The sequence below is a fragment of the Aphis gossypii genome, chromosome X (genome assembly GCF_020184175.1).
Source record: "Aphis gossypii isolate Hap1 chromosome X, ASM2018417v2, whole genome shotgun sequence".
Classification (NCBI taxonomy): Eukaryota; Metazoa; Arthropoda; class Insecta; order Hemiptera; family Aphididae; genus Aphis; species Aphis gossypii.
Window position 1 is genome coordinate 4,440,250 of NC_065533.1, and position 21,851 is coordinate 4,462,100.

The 21,851-nt window shown below is 25.2% G+C and overlaps 2 protein-coding genes and 1 long non-coding RNA gene across 4 annotated transcripts in view; all 3 read left to right on the forward strand.

The window, feature by feature from the left end:
• Positions 1-1,006: 1,006 nt before the first annotated feature.
• On the forward strand, positions 1,007-3,249 carry LOC126551903 (uncharacterized). The gene is made up of 4 exons (XR_007605785.1): positions 1,007-1,142; positions 1,221-1,260; positions 2,184-2,279; positions 3,162-3,249. It is a non-coding gene; the product is annotated as an uncharacterized LOC126551903 (long non-coding RNA).
• A 1,686-nt stretch (positions 3,250-4,935) lies between these two features.
• On the forward strand, positions 4,936-13,785 carry LOC114126594 (threonine--tRNA ligase 1, cytoplasmic). 2 transcript variants are annotated; one of them, XM_050206283.1, is made up of 17 exons: positions 4,991-5,090; positions 6,477-6,515; positions 6,775-6,869; positions 7,370-7,459; positions 8,515-8,669; positions 8,753-9,002; positions 9,113-9,226; positions 9,608-9,751; positions 9,823-9,969; positions 10,043-10,237; positions 10,345-10,415; positions 10,549-10,711; positions 10,771-10,908; positions 11,044-11,222; positions 11,319-11,493; positions 11,560-11,674; positions 11,735-13,785. In XM_050206283.1, exons 3-17 carry the CDS (start codon positions 6,783-6,785, stop codon positions 11,881-11,883), a joined length of 2,172 nt encoding a protein of 723 aa, XP_050062240.1. In that variant the 5' UTR covers positions 4,991-5,090; positions 6,477-6,515; positions 6,775-6,782; the 3' UTR covers positions 11,884-13,785. The 2 variants fall into 2 exon arrangements, with proteins under 2 accessions (XP_027846376.1, XP_050062240.1); XM_027990575.2 differs by lacking the exon at positions 6,477-6,515 and having other exon boundaries at positions 4,936-5,090.
• A 6,807-nt stretch (positions 13,786-20,592) lies between these two features.
• The window catches only part of LOC114126597 (arf-GAP domain and FG repeat-containing protein 1), a 36,135-nt gene continuing 34,876 nt past the window's right edge, over positions 20,593-21,851 (forward strand). The window contains exon 1 of the mRNA XM_050206486.1: positions 20,593-20,722. The gene's annotated coding sequence lies outside the window, so the exon portion shown is untranslated. The remainder of the gene's footprint in view (positions 20,723-21,851) is intronic.

The window sequence follows — 21,851 nt, forward strand, 5'->3', positions numbered from 1 at the left end:
TTAATAATTAAAAATAGAAAATGAATTTTCATTTTTTTAAAAATTTAATATTATCATTTTATTCAATGAGTTATATTATATTTTTTCTAAATTCAAAAATAAATCTAATTTGTATAGTTTCATGTGTGAAGAATGAAATCTTATGTCTTAAATTAGCAAACTATTGATAATTTAGGCATATTTTCACAGATATTAAAATTTAAGGCTGTTGAAAGCAGAGCGTTTTTAAGGGATTGGATATAGGCAATATTCTATATTTTTTTGATATACTGTGTGAGTGTGTAGGTAGTGAAGGATGATTAGTTTGCATCAGAACCCCTAACATAATATATATTTCATTAAAAATTAAAAATAAGAATTTTTTTTTTTGTGATTTAATATTATCATTTCATTCTATGAGGTATAATATATTTTCTCTAAATTTAGAAATAAATCTAATTTTTATAGTTAGTGTTAGAGTATTTCGTAAAATTAGATTATATTTTTTTCTAAATGCACCTTTTAAAATTGAAAACTGAATTATTAAAAACTGTAAAGATTAATACTATACAAGTGCTAGATATATATTGCTCATAAACAAATGGATTTTTCAGTGTGTAACTTCATAGATGTTCTGTATTAATATCTCGACTAGGTATAAATTATATACATAGGTTAGAATCCTATTTTTGTTAATGCTTGTTGATGTTGAATTTATTTTTAAAAAGATATCATACTCATACATGTTGTCTTTGTTTTATTAACATATAATTTAGCGAATTTGCATTTAGTAGAGTTAGAGCCAATTTACCTGTTATACAACTTACAAGTAACAATATTGTCCAAGAATTCATATTTATATTTTTTATTTTAAAATGAGTTATAGCTATGTAAAATAAAAACTTTAAAATGCTATTTTAACTTTTTTCAAAATATAATTATCAACAATAGCCTACATGGTTCATTCAATAATATTCTTATCTATACATTTGATAATAAGTTAATTGACTTATATTAAAACAAACATCATAATATGGATTCTGCTGAACATAAATTTTATATGATGTATTTTATTAAAACGGAAATAGCACTTGCAGATATGATATCCTCTTAATATCGGTCAAATAATGAGAGTTGTGTGGATGATTATAATTTTGTATTGAGTAAATAATTATTACAAATAAGCACAGATTTTTATGCAATTATGTATACTGTAATTTATTTTTCCTTTAATATTTTAGGATTCTTCTCAGTTATCTGTACAAATCATAACAGATTCAGGTAAATGGCAATAATTTTGATGCATAACATTACAAAATTTATGATTTATTAAAGTAGATATATATATACTCTTGTAAGTTTTTAATTTTAGTGTTGTAGGTATTATAAATTACAGTTAACCTATACTAAACATCACTTTGAATTCTTTCACTTATTATATTCACTTGATTAACATTAAACATCTATTATGCCTATCTATCGCCTATCTCAATAACTGTGTATATGCTTACCTAATAATTTAAACTATTCATTTTCATTCATTTATTATTAACTAATGGCCACTATATGTTCTGTTCAACAATCACATTTCAATCTTTTATTTGTGAGTTAAGAGTTGAAAAATCTAGTATAAAAAAATTAAATGAAAAACAATACAAACGTTAAAAATAAAATGTATAGCGTTCATTTAAAAGTTGTTTAAAGTATATAAACAATTATTAAACACGATGAAATTTATTAAGAAAACTATTTTGGCCATTTAAATTTTTTATGATTTTCTAGTATAGAAGAAACCATTTAAGAAAACTTGTATTAGTTATTTAAATATTAATTTTTAAAATTAATGAAATGAAATTTTAATACATTTAATTATTGTCTAAGTTTCCATAGCTTTAATAGCTATAATTAACTACCTATGAAAAAATGTTTGAACATTTTAGTTTTTAAAGCTATTTTTCTACATCCCTTATTTTATTAATGGTAACATAGAAGTATTGTCATTTGTCAAAGAATGTAACTTGGATAATTTTTTCTAGATTGTCCTTTTTGTAAATTGTTAAATAGTTTGTACCTATTTTCCTCCTATCTTTTTTAAATATTTATTGTAAACTAGTGTAAATCATAATATAAAATGATATGTGTATATATCGTATTCACAGTAATATAATTATTATTAAAACATAGTATATTTTGGTTATTTGCAGTTCATTATCAAAATTTTGGTCATAAGCTTATGTGGATCATATGTTGTCTTTATTTGAAAATTCACAAGTGTTTGAACTATGAATATGTTACCATCTGTAAGTTATGTATTAATTAATATAAATTAGTCATTTCTGGGATTTTCTTACTAAATATCGTCTATATCATATTAATGAGTACAATTTTACTTTGCAATTTGAGATTTTTGAAGTCTTTAATTACTAAATTTATAAGTTCTGATTGTTAGACATTTTAATGAGAAGTAGATTCCCTTACAAATTATTTGTTCTTCACAATTCCTATTTTTATATGTAACAATTATTGAGATTTTCAGAAGCTGGCATGACATTCTTTATTATGAAATATCATAAATTTCCATTAATTACAAATTTTGTTAATATGTTTATAATTAAGAAAACACCACTCCCACATTTGTTGTCTTAGTATTACAAGTGAGTTACAGGAGATTAATAAAGTTAGATGTGAACTGCTGAACATAAATTTGAAATTTTGCATATGTGTGTGTGTCTTATTAAAATATTCAATGAGATAATTGTCTAAAAGTTTCTCGTTTGAAAAACATCACTAAAAGATCTTGATTAAGCAAATTTCAATTTAATTTTTTAATTTTGGCATTGGTAAAGTCCAGTTTTTAGAACCAACTTTAAAATCTAGAAGAGCTTGGAAAACAAAAAAAGGATTAAAGTTTTTTTAATGTGAGATTTGATGATGTGCAATTGCAGATGATTATTCAAGAGTATCAAATTATATTTTTGTACTTAGGTTTAGATAGTTGAAACAATATATTATATACCGATCTATCAAAACAAAAACAAAATGTAATAACTATAATATTTTATTTAATACATTAAATAGTAGATCAAGGTGTACGCGGTAGATCACACGCTTTACCAGTGCTTTAATTTTTGATAAACTAGTAAAACTAATTTTACTAATTGTAATATTTATATTATTTACAGCCCATGTTATGTTCAAAATATTCAGACTGTGAAGCACCAATATCTGTTATTACGGAAATATTGTCAAAAAATGATCCTATAAAGTAAATAATTTACAGTTAATAATATTATTGTTATTAAGATCTAGATTATTTTTTTTTTAAATCTAAATACTTGTATACATGAATAGTGTAATGTATAAGTATTTATTTAAGTCTTATTCAAAATATGAATTTTTGATCTATATTTATTTGATATACCAAAACCTACTAGATTTTATCTGTGTATTGCATATTGGTTTTTTTTTAAAGGAATAATGATTCATGATCTATTATATTAGTTTAATAATGTTTAAATATTCTATCTTGATGTTGCACTGCTGCCAGAGAGAAGGGAGTTTTGGTTATCTCCTCTCCTTCAATTGTTGTTGGTTTTTTGTTTTGCCCTATAAGAGCTGTTATTACTCATTATTATCTTGTTCTTACTTAATATGTTTTATATTACAATATAGTGGACATTTTGAACCATATTTAATGTGGTACCTATTAGTTAACTTGTATGTAATCACTGAGGTGACCGAGGTAATGGACTCATACAAGTTAGCATGTTTTCCAGTAATTATTCAAAACAAAGCTAGGTATTATAAAAATGTATTTGTAGAACTATGAATTTATTGTAATTTTTTTTTTTCATATTTTGTGTATTTCAGTCTTGTTCAAATGTTAGTGTATATTACATTTATATTTTGAATTTGGAGTTACATTTATACTTAATATTTTATGAGAATAAACAGCAATCAAAAATAAGAATTTGAACAAAATAGAAGTAATGTGCATTATAATAAATTGAAAGAATAAAATATATGAGATTATAATTGTTAATGTATGCAAAAGACACAATATATAATCAGTGATATAGATAATACAACGTAAAAGCGAAAGCAAAGGTCTCACTTAATTGGCTATCCTAAGAATTTTATCCATTAGTTGATTATGACTGTAGGAAATAGAATACCTAAGTAGGAATTTATGATAAAGTTTGATTTCTAATGTGTGGAAGAACTTAAAATAGAACACGTAAGAGATATATGCACACGCTATTCGAATGTATACGAAATTTGGTTCAATTCGTCAAAAAAATAAAATATAAACACCTGTACGTTGTTTCAAAATAATAATGTTTACATTATGGAAACAAAACACATTATAGGCGTGTATTGCTTAAAACGTTACTGTATTCGTATTTTGTATACATATTTTAAATATAATCACACACATAAAGTCTAAATTAGCTTTAAATATTTTACGCTTATACCCGCGTTGAGTTTATAAAAGTATATGAACCGTGTATCTATAACAAGCTCATATTTAAAGAGCAGCAAAATATTTAAAATTATTATTATTATTTATTAGTTATTACAATCGAGAACATTATCACACTATCAGTTATCACTCATAGACATAGTATTTAGGTCTATGCAATCACTACACTTTTACCCTATAATTATCGAAACCGGAATCATGCTAAATATGCATATTATGAAATTTTTGATTTTTAAACTCACCATCGTGACATCGTATAATTTGAATAATATGTTCTATGTTGGAGGTAAACGGAGATATTCAAGATTCGTATTTCGTAGCATTATTCATTAGTCATTACTCATTAACAACGGTGAGTCCCCGTCTGTGCACCAGACTTCCAATTTATCTAATTTATATTTGTACCATTTTTGGTATTTTTTGATTTTTGATTTCATAATGGAAGTTCTCACCGTTTCATGTACCACGACAGAAACATTTTTCGTTGCTTATATCTATTTAAACCTCCATATTAGTGATAACAATAAAAATCACGTTATAATATGATAACAACACGTAAACACCAAACGGATGATGAAAGTGTAAGCTGTAATTGTCAAATACCTCGTTTTCGGTTCATTTTGTTCTGGTAAGTTTTTTGTATTTTTTTGATGTTTTGTATGTTTCTTAATCATACTTTTAAAAATTAATTTAAAAAGATTCTGACTACACAACTATTGTAATTAGATTATATTTAAACATTTAAAAGATGTATACATAAATTGACAAATAGGTTAATTGTATCTTTAAACATACTTTATTCGCCTTACATATTTACTTAAAAAAGTAACATAATGCAATTTATAATGTCGAACATTACTAACTGAAAACCAACAGTAGTTGAACTATTTACCATAATATGCTTTAGTTTCGTTAAAGTTACATTTTATTTCAATTCTCGATGATTGTTTTTTCATTTTGTTCTTAAAAACGATATTTTAAAACTAATAGTTTAAAAAAAGGAATTATGCTTTATGCCATATAATATCCATATGGAAATAAAGTGGGCCATATTACATTTAATAATAATTGTAATTTCATTATTTAAAACAGCTATATACTTTAATATTTATTATATATTTAGTAGAACTTGGATTAACCGTCAAACATTAATTGTCATACACATTGGTAGGAATTCTATGTATTAACATAAATTGTATATACTAGATTTTATATAGTTTGTTATTGCCTTATTTTATAAGTTTACCTGTTCGTGGAATTAATTTTTTTATGTATATGTGCACACTATATTTTTATTGTGACAATTATAAATTTTTTTAATGATTAAAATATTTTGAAAACCTATTCAATGAAATTAATTTAGAATATATAATTTGCAGTTTACACAATTGTGACTACTGTACTAAAATATGCCTTATGATTTAAAATTATTTTTTAATTTAATTATAACCATTGAAAGTTAACATAAAATGTGTTTAAATAACTTTTTATTCAACTGTTAATACAATAAACACAATTCATTAAAAAAACAAATTCTTCTATTTTATTTATTTAATCGATTTTTTTATTCAAATTTGTAATAATATTTTTAAATGTAGTATTGTGTATTAAATACATTATTTAGGTACATCAATGTGGTATACTTTAATTTAAACAAAAGTAATAACAAATTGTGAAAATAAGTTGACTTAATTGTTTTCATGTTATAATTTTATTGTACGAGTATTCAAGAAAATATATAATTTATATTGTATTATAATATTATAATACATCTTTTTTATTAATTTTATTTCATTAGTCAAACATTTTAATTGGTGCAGTAAATTTAAAAACAAATCATTTTACAAATATTTTACTATTTACTTAACATTTATTTATTATAGTATTTTTGTGTTTTTAAATTTATTCAGTTAAATATAGTTTACATTTTTTAATTTAATATTAAAATTTAAAATATTTTTATAGAATACAAATATTTACTAAGCTTATATTTTTTTCTTATCGTATAACATAGGCTGGAAGTTCTTTTCATCTTCACAAAGTACTGATTTTAGTAAGTACTTTGTAGAAATACTTAGGTGAATAAAAATTGAATGAATGCATGACTTATTACATTTTCATACAATTCACTTATTATTTAAAAGTGTTTAAAAATTCATATTAACAGTTTTGTGTTCTAATACTAATTTATACTATACATATTTGTATCATAATTATATTTTAATATTGATTATCTACATTTGACGTACATTCTATTTTATTTGTTACAATAATGTATGTATTAATTATTGATTTTTGAAATTATTTTTCAGGAAAATTAATGCGTTTAAAATCATTATTTGACTTTCATCAAACGATAATTTCTGGAACACAATTTGTTCGTGGATTAAGATTACCCAAATATCAAGTAAAAAAATATTAATAATGTTAAATATAAATTAAAATTTACTAAAATGTTGCTGTAAAAAACATTATAATTGTAATATTAATTAATACTTACTTAATGATTGCAAATAGTTTAAGCCTACCACATAGATATTTGTGAAGCATAATGTTGTAGTAATAATTAATATTACAATGTGAATAATAGTATTTGTAATCATATTCTAACTATAATATACCATAATACGTAATTTATTGAAATTTTTAGAATAAATTATTTAAATTCACCATTATAAAAAGTGGTTTTTAATGTTACTAACAAGAACCATTCATAATAATATAACATTAAAAATTATAATACTATTAAGTTCTTAACTCTAATAAATTTTAATTTACTCTAAAATGCTTATAAATATAAAAATGAATCATTTTAGTGCTTTCAATTAAAAACTTGTTTTAATTTAGTCATTTTAATATTATTGTATCTAGTAATAACTAAATGTAGTTCATTTTATATTTTTTTAGAAACCAAGTAAGAAAAAAATGGCATTGAAAGAGAAGGAAGGAAAACTGTCGCAAGTTTCGGAATTGAAACCTTGGCCATCCTACATTGAGGTTAGAATAGTCTATAAATTTTTAGTGCCTACTTAAAAAATCTTACTTATTTTGAACTAACATTTTAATTGATTCTTGTTGAGTACTATTATAATTTTGGGTACTGAAAATTTAAAAAAGTGAACTGATAAAATCACAATGTGCAAGGACAATATTGCAAGCAATTCTTATGAATCATGTACCAAAATCGAAACAATAATATATTTTCTAGCTACCAAATTTTTATTCTGTGGTAAATTATTTTAGGATATGTAAAAAAAAAAATTTTCAGACTGCAAATAGTATTACTAAATCAAAATAAAATGTAAATATTTTTTAATGTAGAATAGAAAAGACACTCTAAATTATAAATACGTATTCTGGTTGTATACAGTACCACACATTACTATACATCATATTGCAGTCTACCATATTATATTTTTACATTTAGTTCAAATATCATTGCGTATAGGTGTATAGAATATCATAAATACTTATTATGTATTACATTATGATTTGATGTCTTTGGTTAAAATGAGTCATCTTTATAATTTTTCCACTATCATTCTGCTAAAAAAAATATGAGTATCAATATGAATAAGAAAATTTTCCTTTAAAAACGTATTTCCTCTAACTGAATAATTGAAATTATTGGCATAATTAACATAATTATTAAAAACTTTGATTAGGATTAAGTTTAATTGTTACCGGCATTGACTTGGTTTATGTGTAATAAAAGATAAGTGTATAGTAAACCACAAACGACAAGAATACCCATAAATAATTAATACTAAATATATAATATAACTTTTTTTTTTTTTTTACTGTTTGAACCAACGACCGGGAGGGGACTATTTTTGCATTACTTCTTCCCGGCCGCCATGATATATAATATAACTACATAATTATATCATAACTTTCTCTTGGTTTAAAATGGAGTTATAAACAGTCTTATAATTTGGTTTTTATTTTTAAAAAATATAATTTTTTAAATTTATATTATAATTTAATAATTTCTAAATATTTAATATTATTCAATATTCATCTTTTATCATATTTAAATATTATTATTATAGGATCGTTTGAAGCTTTGGGATATACTTAAAGAAAAATATAACAATGAACTTGCTAATAAGATACTGGAGCCTATAACTGTAACTTTTCCTGATGGAAAAACTACCAGCGCCAAGGCTTGGCAATCTACGCCATATGATGTAGCAAAAGGCATCAGGTGTGGATTGAGTCTAATTTTTTTATACTAATATGTGTTTTGAGCATAAAATTTAATTTACATATATTTTTTTAAATATGTAGCCAAGGACTTGCTGATAATACAGTAATTGCCAAGGTCAATGGAGAGCTTTGGGATTTGGATAGACCATTGGAAAAAGATTCAACATTGCAATTGCTCAAAATTGACAACGAAGAGGCTCAACAAGTATTTTGGCACTCATCTGCTCATATGCTAGGTGAAGCGATGGAAAGAATATATGGTGGCTGTTTGTGCTATGGTCCACCAATTGAAGGAGGATTTTATTATGATATGTTTATTGCAAATAAAGGAGTAATTATCAAATATTATAAATAATTTACTTAATAATTCTTTAGTTTAACAAACTCTTTTAAGATAATTATTGATTAATATGTGTTTTATAAATAATCTGTATTTTTTAGATATCAAACCTAGATTATTCTGTTATGGAAAATATTGTCAAACAAATTGTTAAAGAAAAACAACCATTTGAACGGCTTGAAGTTAGTAAAGAAGATCTATTGGAAATGTTCAAGGTAATATTCAAAATATTTTTATTAATAGTATGGTAGTATGGGTTGTAAATAACTAACAACCTTCATTTTTAAAGTATTAGAACAAATATTAACTTAAAAAAATAAAAAATACATCTAAATTTCAGTAAATTCTCCAAGTTTTTCTCATGGTCATTTTTATATTTTTTTATTAAAACTTCTGTAATAGATAAATTTATAATACAATCAATATATATCTAATATATCTGTATTTCTATATCTAAGACCATTAACACTCAAATTATTTAGTTATTAAAAGCGTTTTTTTTATATTGTAATAATAACTTATAGTTTTTAGTAGAAATTATTCACTTCTTCAAATTAAATAATAGTTGTATATATTTATTTTATGATGTTATTTAGTACAATGAATTTAAAGTGAGGATTCTTAATGAAAAAGTTACAACACCAACAACCACTATTTATCGGTGTGGGCCATTAATTGACTTATGTAGGGGACCACATATTCGTCATACAGGCAAAGTCAAAGCTTTTAAAGTTGTCAAAGTAAAAATATACATATATTTATTTTATTATAAAAGAATTTAAATTTTTTTCATTTGCCTAAAATATTACAGAATTCGTCTACTTACTGGGAAGGAAATTGTAAAGCTGAATCATTACAACGTGTCTACGGCATTTCATTTACGGATAATAAACAAATGAAAGAATGGGAAAAATTCCAAGAAGAAGCTGCTAAACGAGACCATCGTAAAATTGGAAGAGTTTGTATTATTAATAATGATTATGATCAAATTTAGTGGGCAGAAATTTATTGTGTTTATAATTCTTTACTAGGAACAAGAACTATTTTTCTTCCATGAATTAAGTCCAGGATCTTGTTTCTTCCAACCAAAAGGTGCGCATATTTATAATACTTTAATCGAGTTCATCAAAAGTGAATACAGGAAGCGTGGATTCCAGGAAGTAGTTTCGCCAAATATTTATAATGTTAAGTTATGGCAAACTTCTGGTCATTGGGCACATTATGCTGTAAGTCTATTTAGTTTTTTTTCTAGCATTTATTTTACTTTAAATAATAATTTTGTTTTATTTATAAGTAAATTAAAAATATTAATTTAAATTAATTTTATTTCTAGGAAAACATGTTTTCATTTGATGTTGAGAAAGAAACATATGCTTTGAAACCAATGAATTGTCCTGGCCATTGGTTAGTAGATTAATGAATTTATGTAAATAATTTATTTATTTTTTTTTTACCTAATACTTTCAATTTTAGTGTGGTAATATTTAACAAAAAAAAATATCTGTTAAATAATTAAATATTATTCAATTGTTTACAGTTTAATGTTTGATCATCGGAATAGATCATGGAGAGAACTGCCACTTAGAATGGCAGACTTTGGTGTACTTCATCGTAATGAGTTATCTGGGGCTTTAACAGGATTAACACGTGTTAGACGTTTTCAACAAGATGATGCTCACATATTTTGTACCACTGAACAGGTTAGATAAAATTAAATTAAATGGAATATTTAAAAATATTAATTTCTTATTAATTTTAGATTGGTCAAGAAATGATGAATTCATTAGACTTTTTACGCCATGTATATACTGTATTTGGATTTCAATTCCATCTCCGTTTATCTACAAGACCTGAAAAGTATTTAGGCGAGTTGGAAATGTGGGAAAACGCTGAAAAGGTTAAATTTTTAAATTTATAAATACTGAATAAAGTTGAATTCAAAATTTCTCATTATGTATTCAGGAATTTATTTGGTATACATCAATAATTTTATTATACCATGTTTCTAATTTTTCTTTACATATTTTTATAGCAATTAGCTGATAGTTTAGATTCATTTGGTGAACCATGGACATTAAATCCAGGAGATGGTGCTTTTTACGGACCAAAAATTGATATAACTATATCTGATGCTTTAAAACGCCAACATCAATGTGCTACAATTCAACTTGATTTCCAACTCCCAATTCGATTTAATTTAAATTTTATTAGGTATTTAATTTAAAATATTATTTAAATGTTAACAAACGCCAATAAAAAGTTTATAGTTTATTTTCATAAATATTTAATTTTCCATATATATTAAAGTGAATCAGGAGAAAAGAAACGTCCAGTCATCATACATCGTGCTATATTTGGTTCAGTAGAAAGAATGATTGCTATTCTAACTGAATCATTTGCTGGAAAATGGCCATTCTGGTTGTCGCCTAGACAAGCTATTGTAATACCTGTTGGTCCTCAGTTTGACGAATATGCAGAAAAAGCAAGTTTTGTTTATTTCCTAGTATTATAATTTATTGTATTAACATAATTTAAATCTTATCAATAGGTTAAAAAAGAAATATACGAGGCTGGATTTATGTGTGATGTAGATGTAGATCATGGTGATACTTTAAACAAAAAGATTCGCAATGCGCAATTGGCACAATATAACTTCATTCTCGGTTTGTATCTTAGTTGATTGATTAATTGTTAATTATTAATTTCTCTGATTAATATTTTAGTTGTTGGAGATAAAGAAAAAACGGCTAACACTGTTAATGTTCGCACAAGAGACAACAATGTTCATGGCGAATTCAGTATTGAAGAGACAATTAAAAGACTACAAAAATTAAAAATTTCAAAAACCAATAATAGTGAAGTCGAATTTTAATTAAGATTTATAATTTAAATCAATGAAAAAAAATTTAATTTAGAAAATAGTATTCATAACTTTTTAATTTTTTCATAATATTATATAAAATAAATTAATCCGTTTCATTAATTGTATTCTATCAACAATATTTTGATAATTATGATAAGTTGCATTTATTCTATTTAGTATGTAATAATTTATATTTTAAAATATGTGTTTCCTTATTTGCTACTAGCTAGTTTTAGCTAAATATTAAGATAAGATTTTAAAATTATGGAAAAACAATTTTTTAAATGTATTTCTTTTCATCAAATTTAAAATGTTTTTCTTTTTAGTTTTTATGTTATTGATAGAATAGTAAATCATTGAAAAAGCATGTTAACACTACATTTAACAGATTTTGTTGACTATTAGATCATTTTTATTAGCTTGCATTCCAAATCTTAATGAATGTTAACCATGATTTGACAGATAAGACTACACTGATAATGTTTCACCAAACATTCGCATCATGTTGATTCATTAGTTTTATTTCATTTACTTTCTTATGTAGCCAAAGCAATTTATTAGTTTTCCATCTCATGTGTATTGACAATGAAGATATATTAGATCCTCAGAAACAACAATCATTGTTTTGACTTTAAAAAGACATTTTTATAATATTATTAATATGATTTTCATAACAATGGATGGTCTATTTATTTTGATTTAATATTACAATGTTGAACATGCTTTCCCAGACTTTACTCAGTAGATTAGAAAATGGTAATAATTTTCAATAATTTGTAAAGATATTGTATATTGTATAATATTACAAAATTATTATTAGATTCTATCGATATATAATATAAAACAAGGTTAAAAAATACTTATATTAAATTTAAAGAATTACAATTATAAACAATCAAAATTTCAGACAAAAATAATGGAGGAGTTTCATTGGAAACCATTTTTCTATACAATTAATTATTTAAAAAAAAATATTTATACATTTTGTGTAATATATACAGTTATGATCCTAGTGTATGAGTAAAATGAATTACTGCCCATACTACATATTTTCGTTTTCACCTGTTAAAAAGTTCAATTTCATATAGTTTTAAATAAAGTAACTGATAATTAGTTTAAACAAAAAGAATTAAAAGAATTGACTTTTTTTATCATGTGTTAAAATAAAAAGTATATACTCGTATACTTAATTAAAAATAATTTTGTTTTACAAACTTATCACTAACACTTATTGACTTTTTTTTTGTAACACTTAAATAATAATTTAATAATTTAATAATATATTATAAAATATTGTAAGATTATATCATATTATATTATTCTACATAAATCTAGGCTATGTCATATTTTGCTTAATGAATTAAAACTATGTTTTTTTAGTATTTTAAGAGAAAAAACGTTAGTGATAAAGGATTTTAGGTTACAGTAGAACCCCTCCTGTTGATCCGACCATAGTATTATCGATATGAATACTTTAAAAATATCCATTACTGAATTCTTATTTTGAAACCTAATTCTAAGTAATTAATCAAACATCTATGTATAAATGTAATACTTTCATTCACTTTTTTTGTGTTACATAATATATTATGTAGTAAATAATTTAATATATGTATGTAATTTAAAATAATTTAGTAAATAAATTTCATAACATTTTTTTTTTTAATTTTTCTGTATATTCTGATAATCCGACCTTTTTCGCGTTCTGGCCACACCCCCAGTCCCATAGGTAACGAATTAGAGGGGATCTACTGTATTTATAAAACTTATTTATTTACTTATTTATGTATTAGTGTGTACCACTCACTTTGCTAGCTGACTTCTTCAATACTTTTTTCTAGCTCTAAAATTATAAAAATCTGCATGAAAAATACAAACAATAGTACATTACAACCATTATAATTAAAATTATTATTGTTTATTTTTTTTTTCTTAACTCCTAAATCATAGATATTATTATTTATAGTATGGTTGTTGTAGTAATATGATTCAAAACAAATTTCAAATCTTTTTGTATAAAAAAAATAATGGGATGGGAAACGGGTAAGAAAAACCTTTATAAGACTAATGTAGTAAATTGATAGTGTAAGAGAATAATACGCAAAATAATTTATAAATAAATATTGCTTCGAATAAGTATTGAATCAAAAACTAAATATTACTGGATATAAAAAGTAAATCAATATGGTCAGCTAATAATAAAGTTTTAGGGAAGAAAGACGCACAATTCATATTTGTTTTTATAAAATGGAACATTAAACAAATTAGATATTCTTAAATATTGGTTGATTAAATTAAAACCAATTAACGATAGTTATTCTAAGAAATTTATTAAGTCATAAATGAACATATTATAATACCTGTGACATTTTTTTCAACTGTTTATTTTATGACATAATTACATACTTTATTATTTTCACCATAAAGTATGCTTTCAAAAAAATCTTTACAGTAGGTACCATAGAAATCATTACTTGTGTTAATATTCTTGTTTTTTCATTGGTAGGTACCCTAATACAAATAAACATGATCACATTTTTTATAATTATCATTGATTAATAATCAATAAATAGGTAATAAAAAAATATGGTAATTAGAATAGGTCTATCAATAATTTAACAGACCCAGAAATGTAAATCATTTTTAATATTAATTATCAATACTACTTTTAATTATCAAGAAAATGTATGTTTTAGAAAATGCGTTTCTGCTAAATATTATTTGGAAATCATTTATAAATTTGTAATAGATAAAAAATGTAATAAAATCAAGTGTGAAAACTGTTTAAATATTATATGTAGTACACAACAACAATAACAAAATGGTTTAGGTACTCATTATGCATTTATTATTTAACAATAGAAAAATGTATACCTATTTTATTAAATATCAATTAATTGTATTTTAAAAGAAATTACCTACATTATACTACAGTAAACTAATGTAGGTTTCAAGTAAACTTAAGACTAAATGTATTATTAATTAGTAATTATAGTATCTACTCATATAGGTATGTAGGTACTAGGTACTTAATTACTAAATTACAACCCATACAAGTTTAAGTCAAACAAATTTAAAGTAGATTATAGTTTTTAAAAAATAACTTAGGCAAGTATTTACTTAAGTAGGTAGGTTCCTAATCAAAAGAAACTGTTTACTAGCCTACAGTGCCATTAGCTATGATTATTGTTGTATATTACTGTATTAATGTACGATCTTCACGATTATTTATATTTTTCCAAGTAGTTAGCATTACATGTAATATTACTTGGCGCATAATACTGTATAGTCGTATGGATAAATATTTTATTCATTGTCTAGAAATTAAAATCATTGGTTTCCAAACTGTTTTGGCGGAGATGATTTTAATTTATAGCCCATTTCATGTACAATTCTTTAACATTTCTAAGACATATCTTTGTAATAGGCACCTAACAGCTATTTTAATATTAAAACTTAATTAGGTATTAATGAATTGAGACCATTCACTTTAAGTTATTTGGATTATTTTGTTTATTCCAAAAACCAGGCTAGACATTTGGTCGTTCTCAATAAAAACTCAAACGAAATTCGACCCAAATTCGAGTTTCGGCGTGCACGTTTTATTCGATTACAATACTTACCATTCGTTCGGATTGCACGAAAACGATTATTAATTAGATATGTACAAACTTAAGGCGGTGTAAACAGTTGGGACCTGCTCGTCTAAAAATTCGGTATCGCCGCCACTATTTTAACATTAATAATTGTTATCGTTGTTCTCGTTTTATTTATAGGATTCATATCATAGCGACGCATTTAAATACGTGGGCGGCGTGCGTATTAATCACGTTCGGCGTTAGCTATCATCGCTACGCCGGCACTATATAACACTATTATAAGTTATAACAGTCGCACAGAGAGTGACTACTGGACTGGCACGTGTATATTACTGTATATAGCCGTGATGTATAGGTCAATGAATGACTGAGTTGTTTGTCGGTACTCCGAAGAAGTCATTTTTAACCGTCTACGATACACATATATTATACAGTTATTATAGTTACCCGTCCAAGCGTATAGCAAATAACTGCGCACAGCGTCCACAGTTTTATTTTATTAATGGATTCGGGCTAAGTCATTTCATACATGAAGCACGGCACGTAATTAATGTTAAATATAAAATAATATGTCGCCTGCTCGCGTCTACGTGGTCTATACTCTGTAATATCGCATCAGTTGTGAAAAACATGTCTGCAACACGAACACAATTTTATAAATTCCTATTGAGAGTCCATAATATTATTTTTCCAAACGCATAATATAATACCTTACTTACGCAACTATCCCGCGTAGTTAGGTAGGTACTTTATAATATTACCTATTATTACGAACCTATAATGCTATTCAACGAGAACTGCAAATTGCCTTTTTGATGTTCAAATTTTTCGACGAATATATTATACTATTTATACTATACCTATATAGGTACTGCCAGAACCGCGCTGCTTGCTGTTTTGGTATTGTTACTATGTTTTTTTTTTTCATTTAATATAATTACATAGGTACTGAATGATACTCGACAATAATAACCTACCATCGTACTCCGAACAACCTATAGTTTTATAATAGTTATAACATTATAATATATACTGCCTAAAGTTACGTCACGCGCATATTATTATAGTTGGACAATATTGAATAATATATTCCATCTAAATAGGCATTATAACAATGTAATATAATTGATAGACGACTGCCGACTTGCAGGTGTACAACGACGGCACGACGACGCGAGCATTAATAATCGAATAGTATATACATATGTATAGGTACTGTGTGGACGTATGCTGTATAGTACAATAATACTAACAATGGGTGTACATATTTTCGATTGTTTTCCTAAGACCGTATTAAAACAATGTCATCGTCCGTAGTCCTAGTCCATTATTACCTATATATTGTATTACATTATGAACGAGCCGACGATGATATTTGTGTTTTCTTATTATTATTTTTTTTTTTTTACACATTTTTTGGGGGATTGAACGAGTGCCAATAACAACGCGTACCTACACAATATTATTATAATCATATATTCATATCCCTTCCAGATAAATGTTTTTCGACAATGGCATACTAAAATATACGTTACATAACGTCTAAACTATTTGTTAAGAATACAAACACGTTATTTAATAAGGATTTAGATTTATTTTTATTTTTATGTGTAATAATTAATTTATCAATATCATTGTTCGTCAACCGCGTTATAAATTATGCAAATTTATAATACAAAAACCAAATTTTTCGATCGTTTTTTCATTCAAGGAATAATTTATACTAAATATACCTACCTACCAAAAGATAACCAAAGATGGCTGTAAAAAAAATGTCAAAAGACATTAATAATAATTGACCTTAGTATCCAGAATCGTTTTTCGAATAATGTGGCGATCGTGCGCGGTTTATCCATTGCGGCATAACTAGTTGGTGTATCCTTTCCTTTTAAATCGTATTCATATACCATTTATAACCTACCTATACAAAGATAAATTGTATCTAAGTAAAAAAAAAAGTATACCTACTCGTTGGAAAAAGGGCCATTTGGAACGTCTTTCGCATTCATCTAACCTGAAAACCAACGACCGCACAACTATATTTAATGATATTATATAATATGCGTATAATAATAATACATATTGTAGTGTCATAGTCTGATATATAGTCATATTATAATATAGATATATTATTTAGACCTCACTCGGGGATGATCGTAACCTGCAGCTTCTACAATAGTTGTTTTAAACTATTTCGTTGCAGTGGTGTGCTAGTCTGTCATTCGTGTTAAACCATCGGAACTAGGAAGTTATAGCCTATAGTCTATGCGTAGATATATTATGCAATATGCGTCGTGTATAGGTTTTCTTGAGGCGATCTTAAACGTTGTTGAAGTATGAATTGTGCGCCATAATTTTGGCACATTATATTATTATTGTTATGACGTTCGCTGTCTGTGGTGCAATCCCGATTCGCATCATCACGTATTAACATCATATATCTATCATAGTATTGTACATGGCCATTATAGAATTACAGCGTATAATATAACAGTGAAAACGCAGAAAATGTAGTCGTGCGAAACGGGCGAAGGTACCCACTCGGGCGACAATAATAATTATTAATTATTGATAATATTATAATATAGTAGATATCATACATAATATATAGGTAGCGATGCGTCGACAAAGCTAATAATATTTACAACTAATACGCCGTATCGTGATATGCGATTTTCTTTCCGAAAACATCGCGGCCTTGATTCGCGTGAGCATCGTGTTAACTGCTAGTGGCAGTAAATTCATCTTGCCATCAAATTAATTTTATAATAATACATCTAGGTAATACATAAAGCTGGCGTATAGGTTAGGTACCTATAGTAGATAGGTACTTTTGGTAGAGCTCGTGATATGTACAATGTGTAGGTTTAACATGATATATATATATTGTTATAGTTGTTATAATGCGTATTATGATTAGTATCCAGTATATATGTGTGTGTATTATACGCACATATCATATTTTATTTTATACTATCAGACACATTTTATACTAAATTGTTTGGCGTATAAATAAAAACTGAACAATCGTTATTTAAACAACCAACGAAAAACCTGTCACGTTTATATTAACCTACCTAATCGCTTTATAGGATAACGCAAACGCAAATAAACACCAACGATCGCGCAATAACATTTTATATTTTTTATTATATATATAGGGTGATAAGTGGTTATCTCGAAAAAGTATCATTTTCAATTTAAATTAAAGTATTTATGAGAAACGTTTTTTTTTATTATTATTATTATTTTTTTTATAATTTGAATATTTATAACACAACTATTTTGGAGGAAAAATATTATAAGTTATACTCATTTACATTTTTAAAATGATGACACGTTTTTAATTTCATATTTCAAAAGAAAATATTATTCTGAGGATTTATTATCTATTTTTAAAATCAAATTTTAAACTAGAAGTTAATTATGAATTTGTAACTTATTAGTATTCATAAGTTCGGATGATCCTTGGGTGGAGAGTAATGGACTAACATTTTCTGAAGTTCTTTTGTGCCTTATTTCCAAACCACTCATCGAACATTTTAATGAGTAGATATAGTATACTTAAATTATTAACTACTGTTATTAAGTTTCGATATTCAAGTTTTATACATCAAAGTTCTTAGAAAAATATATTCCACCTTAAGATATGATATAAAAATAAACATTGTCTTTTAAAAAATTAGTCATTATAAAAATGTATAAAAATATATTTATTTATTTTCAAAAACTGCGCACATTTTTTTTTTTAAACAAATTTACCCAGTAAATGATTGATTATAGATAGATTTAAGAATCACCCTGTATGATGGCTATATGGCTGTATTTATATATTATTATGTTATTATTTTATATTATTTACGCTTGTAAACACATCTACACGGCTATATATATAATATATGATGATAAATGATGATATGGTAATATATATGACGTGTGTACTATGTACTTACTTTGAATGTAATATATATTTACATGTATATTATATAGGTATATGTATTCATAAATAAACCATCGCTGGTATGTACCTTAACAACCTTGTACAGCTTTGTGTACGCGTTTAATAGTACTAATAATAGTATAAAAGAGAAATTAAGTACTATATATATGAAACGCTAACTGCAGAAAAGTTGGACAAGTACATTTTTATCAATTTTAGTTTTATTATTATTTTATATTAATCAAGCGTAAATACACCGTTTACTGTAAAAAGGAGTCATAATCCAGTTTTCCAAACGCCAAATATTATACACTATATGAATAGGTACATTAATAAATAATAATAGTAGGTATTAGGGTTTTGCGGGTTTGTCTCCAAATGTTTCAATTTACAGAGAAGTCAAAATAAAATAAAATAAAGTCAATTAAAAAAAAAAATTTCTGTAAGAGCAATTATAACATCTCCCCGCGATTATAATATTAATTTATAGAGATTCTGAATTTCAAGCAGAGATCCTTATCTCTGAATCTCTGATCCACTTGGCTCTTAACCCCTCGGGCCTTGATCTTTTGTGATTTCGCTGTACAGAATAAATATAATAATATCATATCATTTTTTGGTGAATTTTTTTTTTATAAATGGTTTCAATATTTTGTTTTATCTACAGGTAAGTCTTAAAATGTCAAGGACGAATTTCATTGTGCTTCGTACAATTTCGACATCTCCAAAATCACAAGAATCGTTAATATTATACAAATGTATGAATATTTACGGGGGACTGATATTTGAAATCCAAGAAGTAGTGTTTTCCATCTAAACTGTGTGACTTTCCGATAGTTTTTATTTGAAGGCAAATAATAAATTGTTGTTTTTGCTATAAACACATTTTCATAGCGTATGATGCAGTATTTAAATACACGACAAATACAACGGCCCCTCGAGGCCTCTACACTCACAATGAATTTAAATATGTATAGGTATTTTTTTTTTTTTTTACCAACTTATTAACATTTGTTTTATATATTTACACAATTGTATCATAATTTGATATTTACATTGTATTTTTGAAAAAAATATATATAAATTATAAGCGATCTGTTTTTAAGGAGTTAAATATAGGCAATATAAATAGACGTGCTTAGTACACTAGTCTAGTAGAGTTATGTGGTTTTATACTTTTATATTTATACGTATAGTAAATAATTGTTAATGTGCGATGAGTATGCGCGCTTATCATAACGTGTAACCTCCGTACACATATCATTTCATTACTGCCAAGTCATCTACAAGAACGTTTATTTCCGCTAAAGTATGTACTTTTTATCAAACATTTAGGTTAATTTATTGAACAAGACTTTTGGGAACAGGTTTTAATTATTAATAGCCTTTATATTGAATTATGTTTTCGAGTTTTTAAATTTCTTTAATTTGATAATTTGTAATTTAATTAATGATACTAAGAAAATAAAAATTAGTAAAAATTTAAAATAAATTAACATTCTATAAAATTAAGTTGTGGCCGAATAAAATGTTTTGTTGTAAAATTAAAGTTACTTGCCTATTTTTTTGAAAATTAAAATTAATTAATATATACATTGGATTTTAAAATTGTGCATTATATCAATGAAATGTTCCTTCGGTGACTATACTGACTTAAACAATTCAAATTATATATTCTATAAAACATTAAAACATTAGTTTAATATTATGTACGAAAAATACAACAGATACACTATATGTTGTTATCGAATGATAAAAACATATTCTGTTAGGTAATAGGTTTCCCAACGAAATGTCAGAGAACGAACAAATAACTTCTGTTGCGATTGAATGGACAACTGTGAATATATATTTGGCCGCAATAGAAGTCTTTTAATTTAGTTATACATTTTTTAATACAAATGTATTAATTAATTTTTATACAATAAATGGTAAATTATACATACTTAAGGTGTATAAAACATATGTTTTTAATTTTATACACTAAGCCCAAACCAATATGTTTTTTAAATACATAATAATATATTCGATTAAATTATGAACAAATGCTAATATACCTACTTATAGAAATAATAGCCGAGATAATTATTCTTTAAATATTATTTGTCTAGTGTTTATGGTACACGTGAGACATAATATATTTTATATTATTCACGTAACCCAATATCACAAACAAAAGAAGCCATTTTTACCCCGTACGCATTGTATTAATCAACAAACGTCTTAAATTACGAAACACGTGTAAGTGATCGTATAGACTAATCAGGTGTAGAACCAATGCAGTGTACCTAATAAAATAAGTATTAACACTATTAACATTATACGGTATACCTATAGATAATACAAGTTTGTATTAAGTTTATTTAGTAATACACACAGGGTGGGTAAGACATGCCTAAAGAGAGAGTCTGTGAACCATGAATTTAACATTACATTAA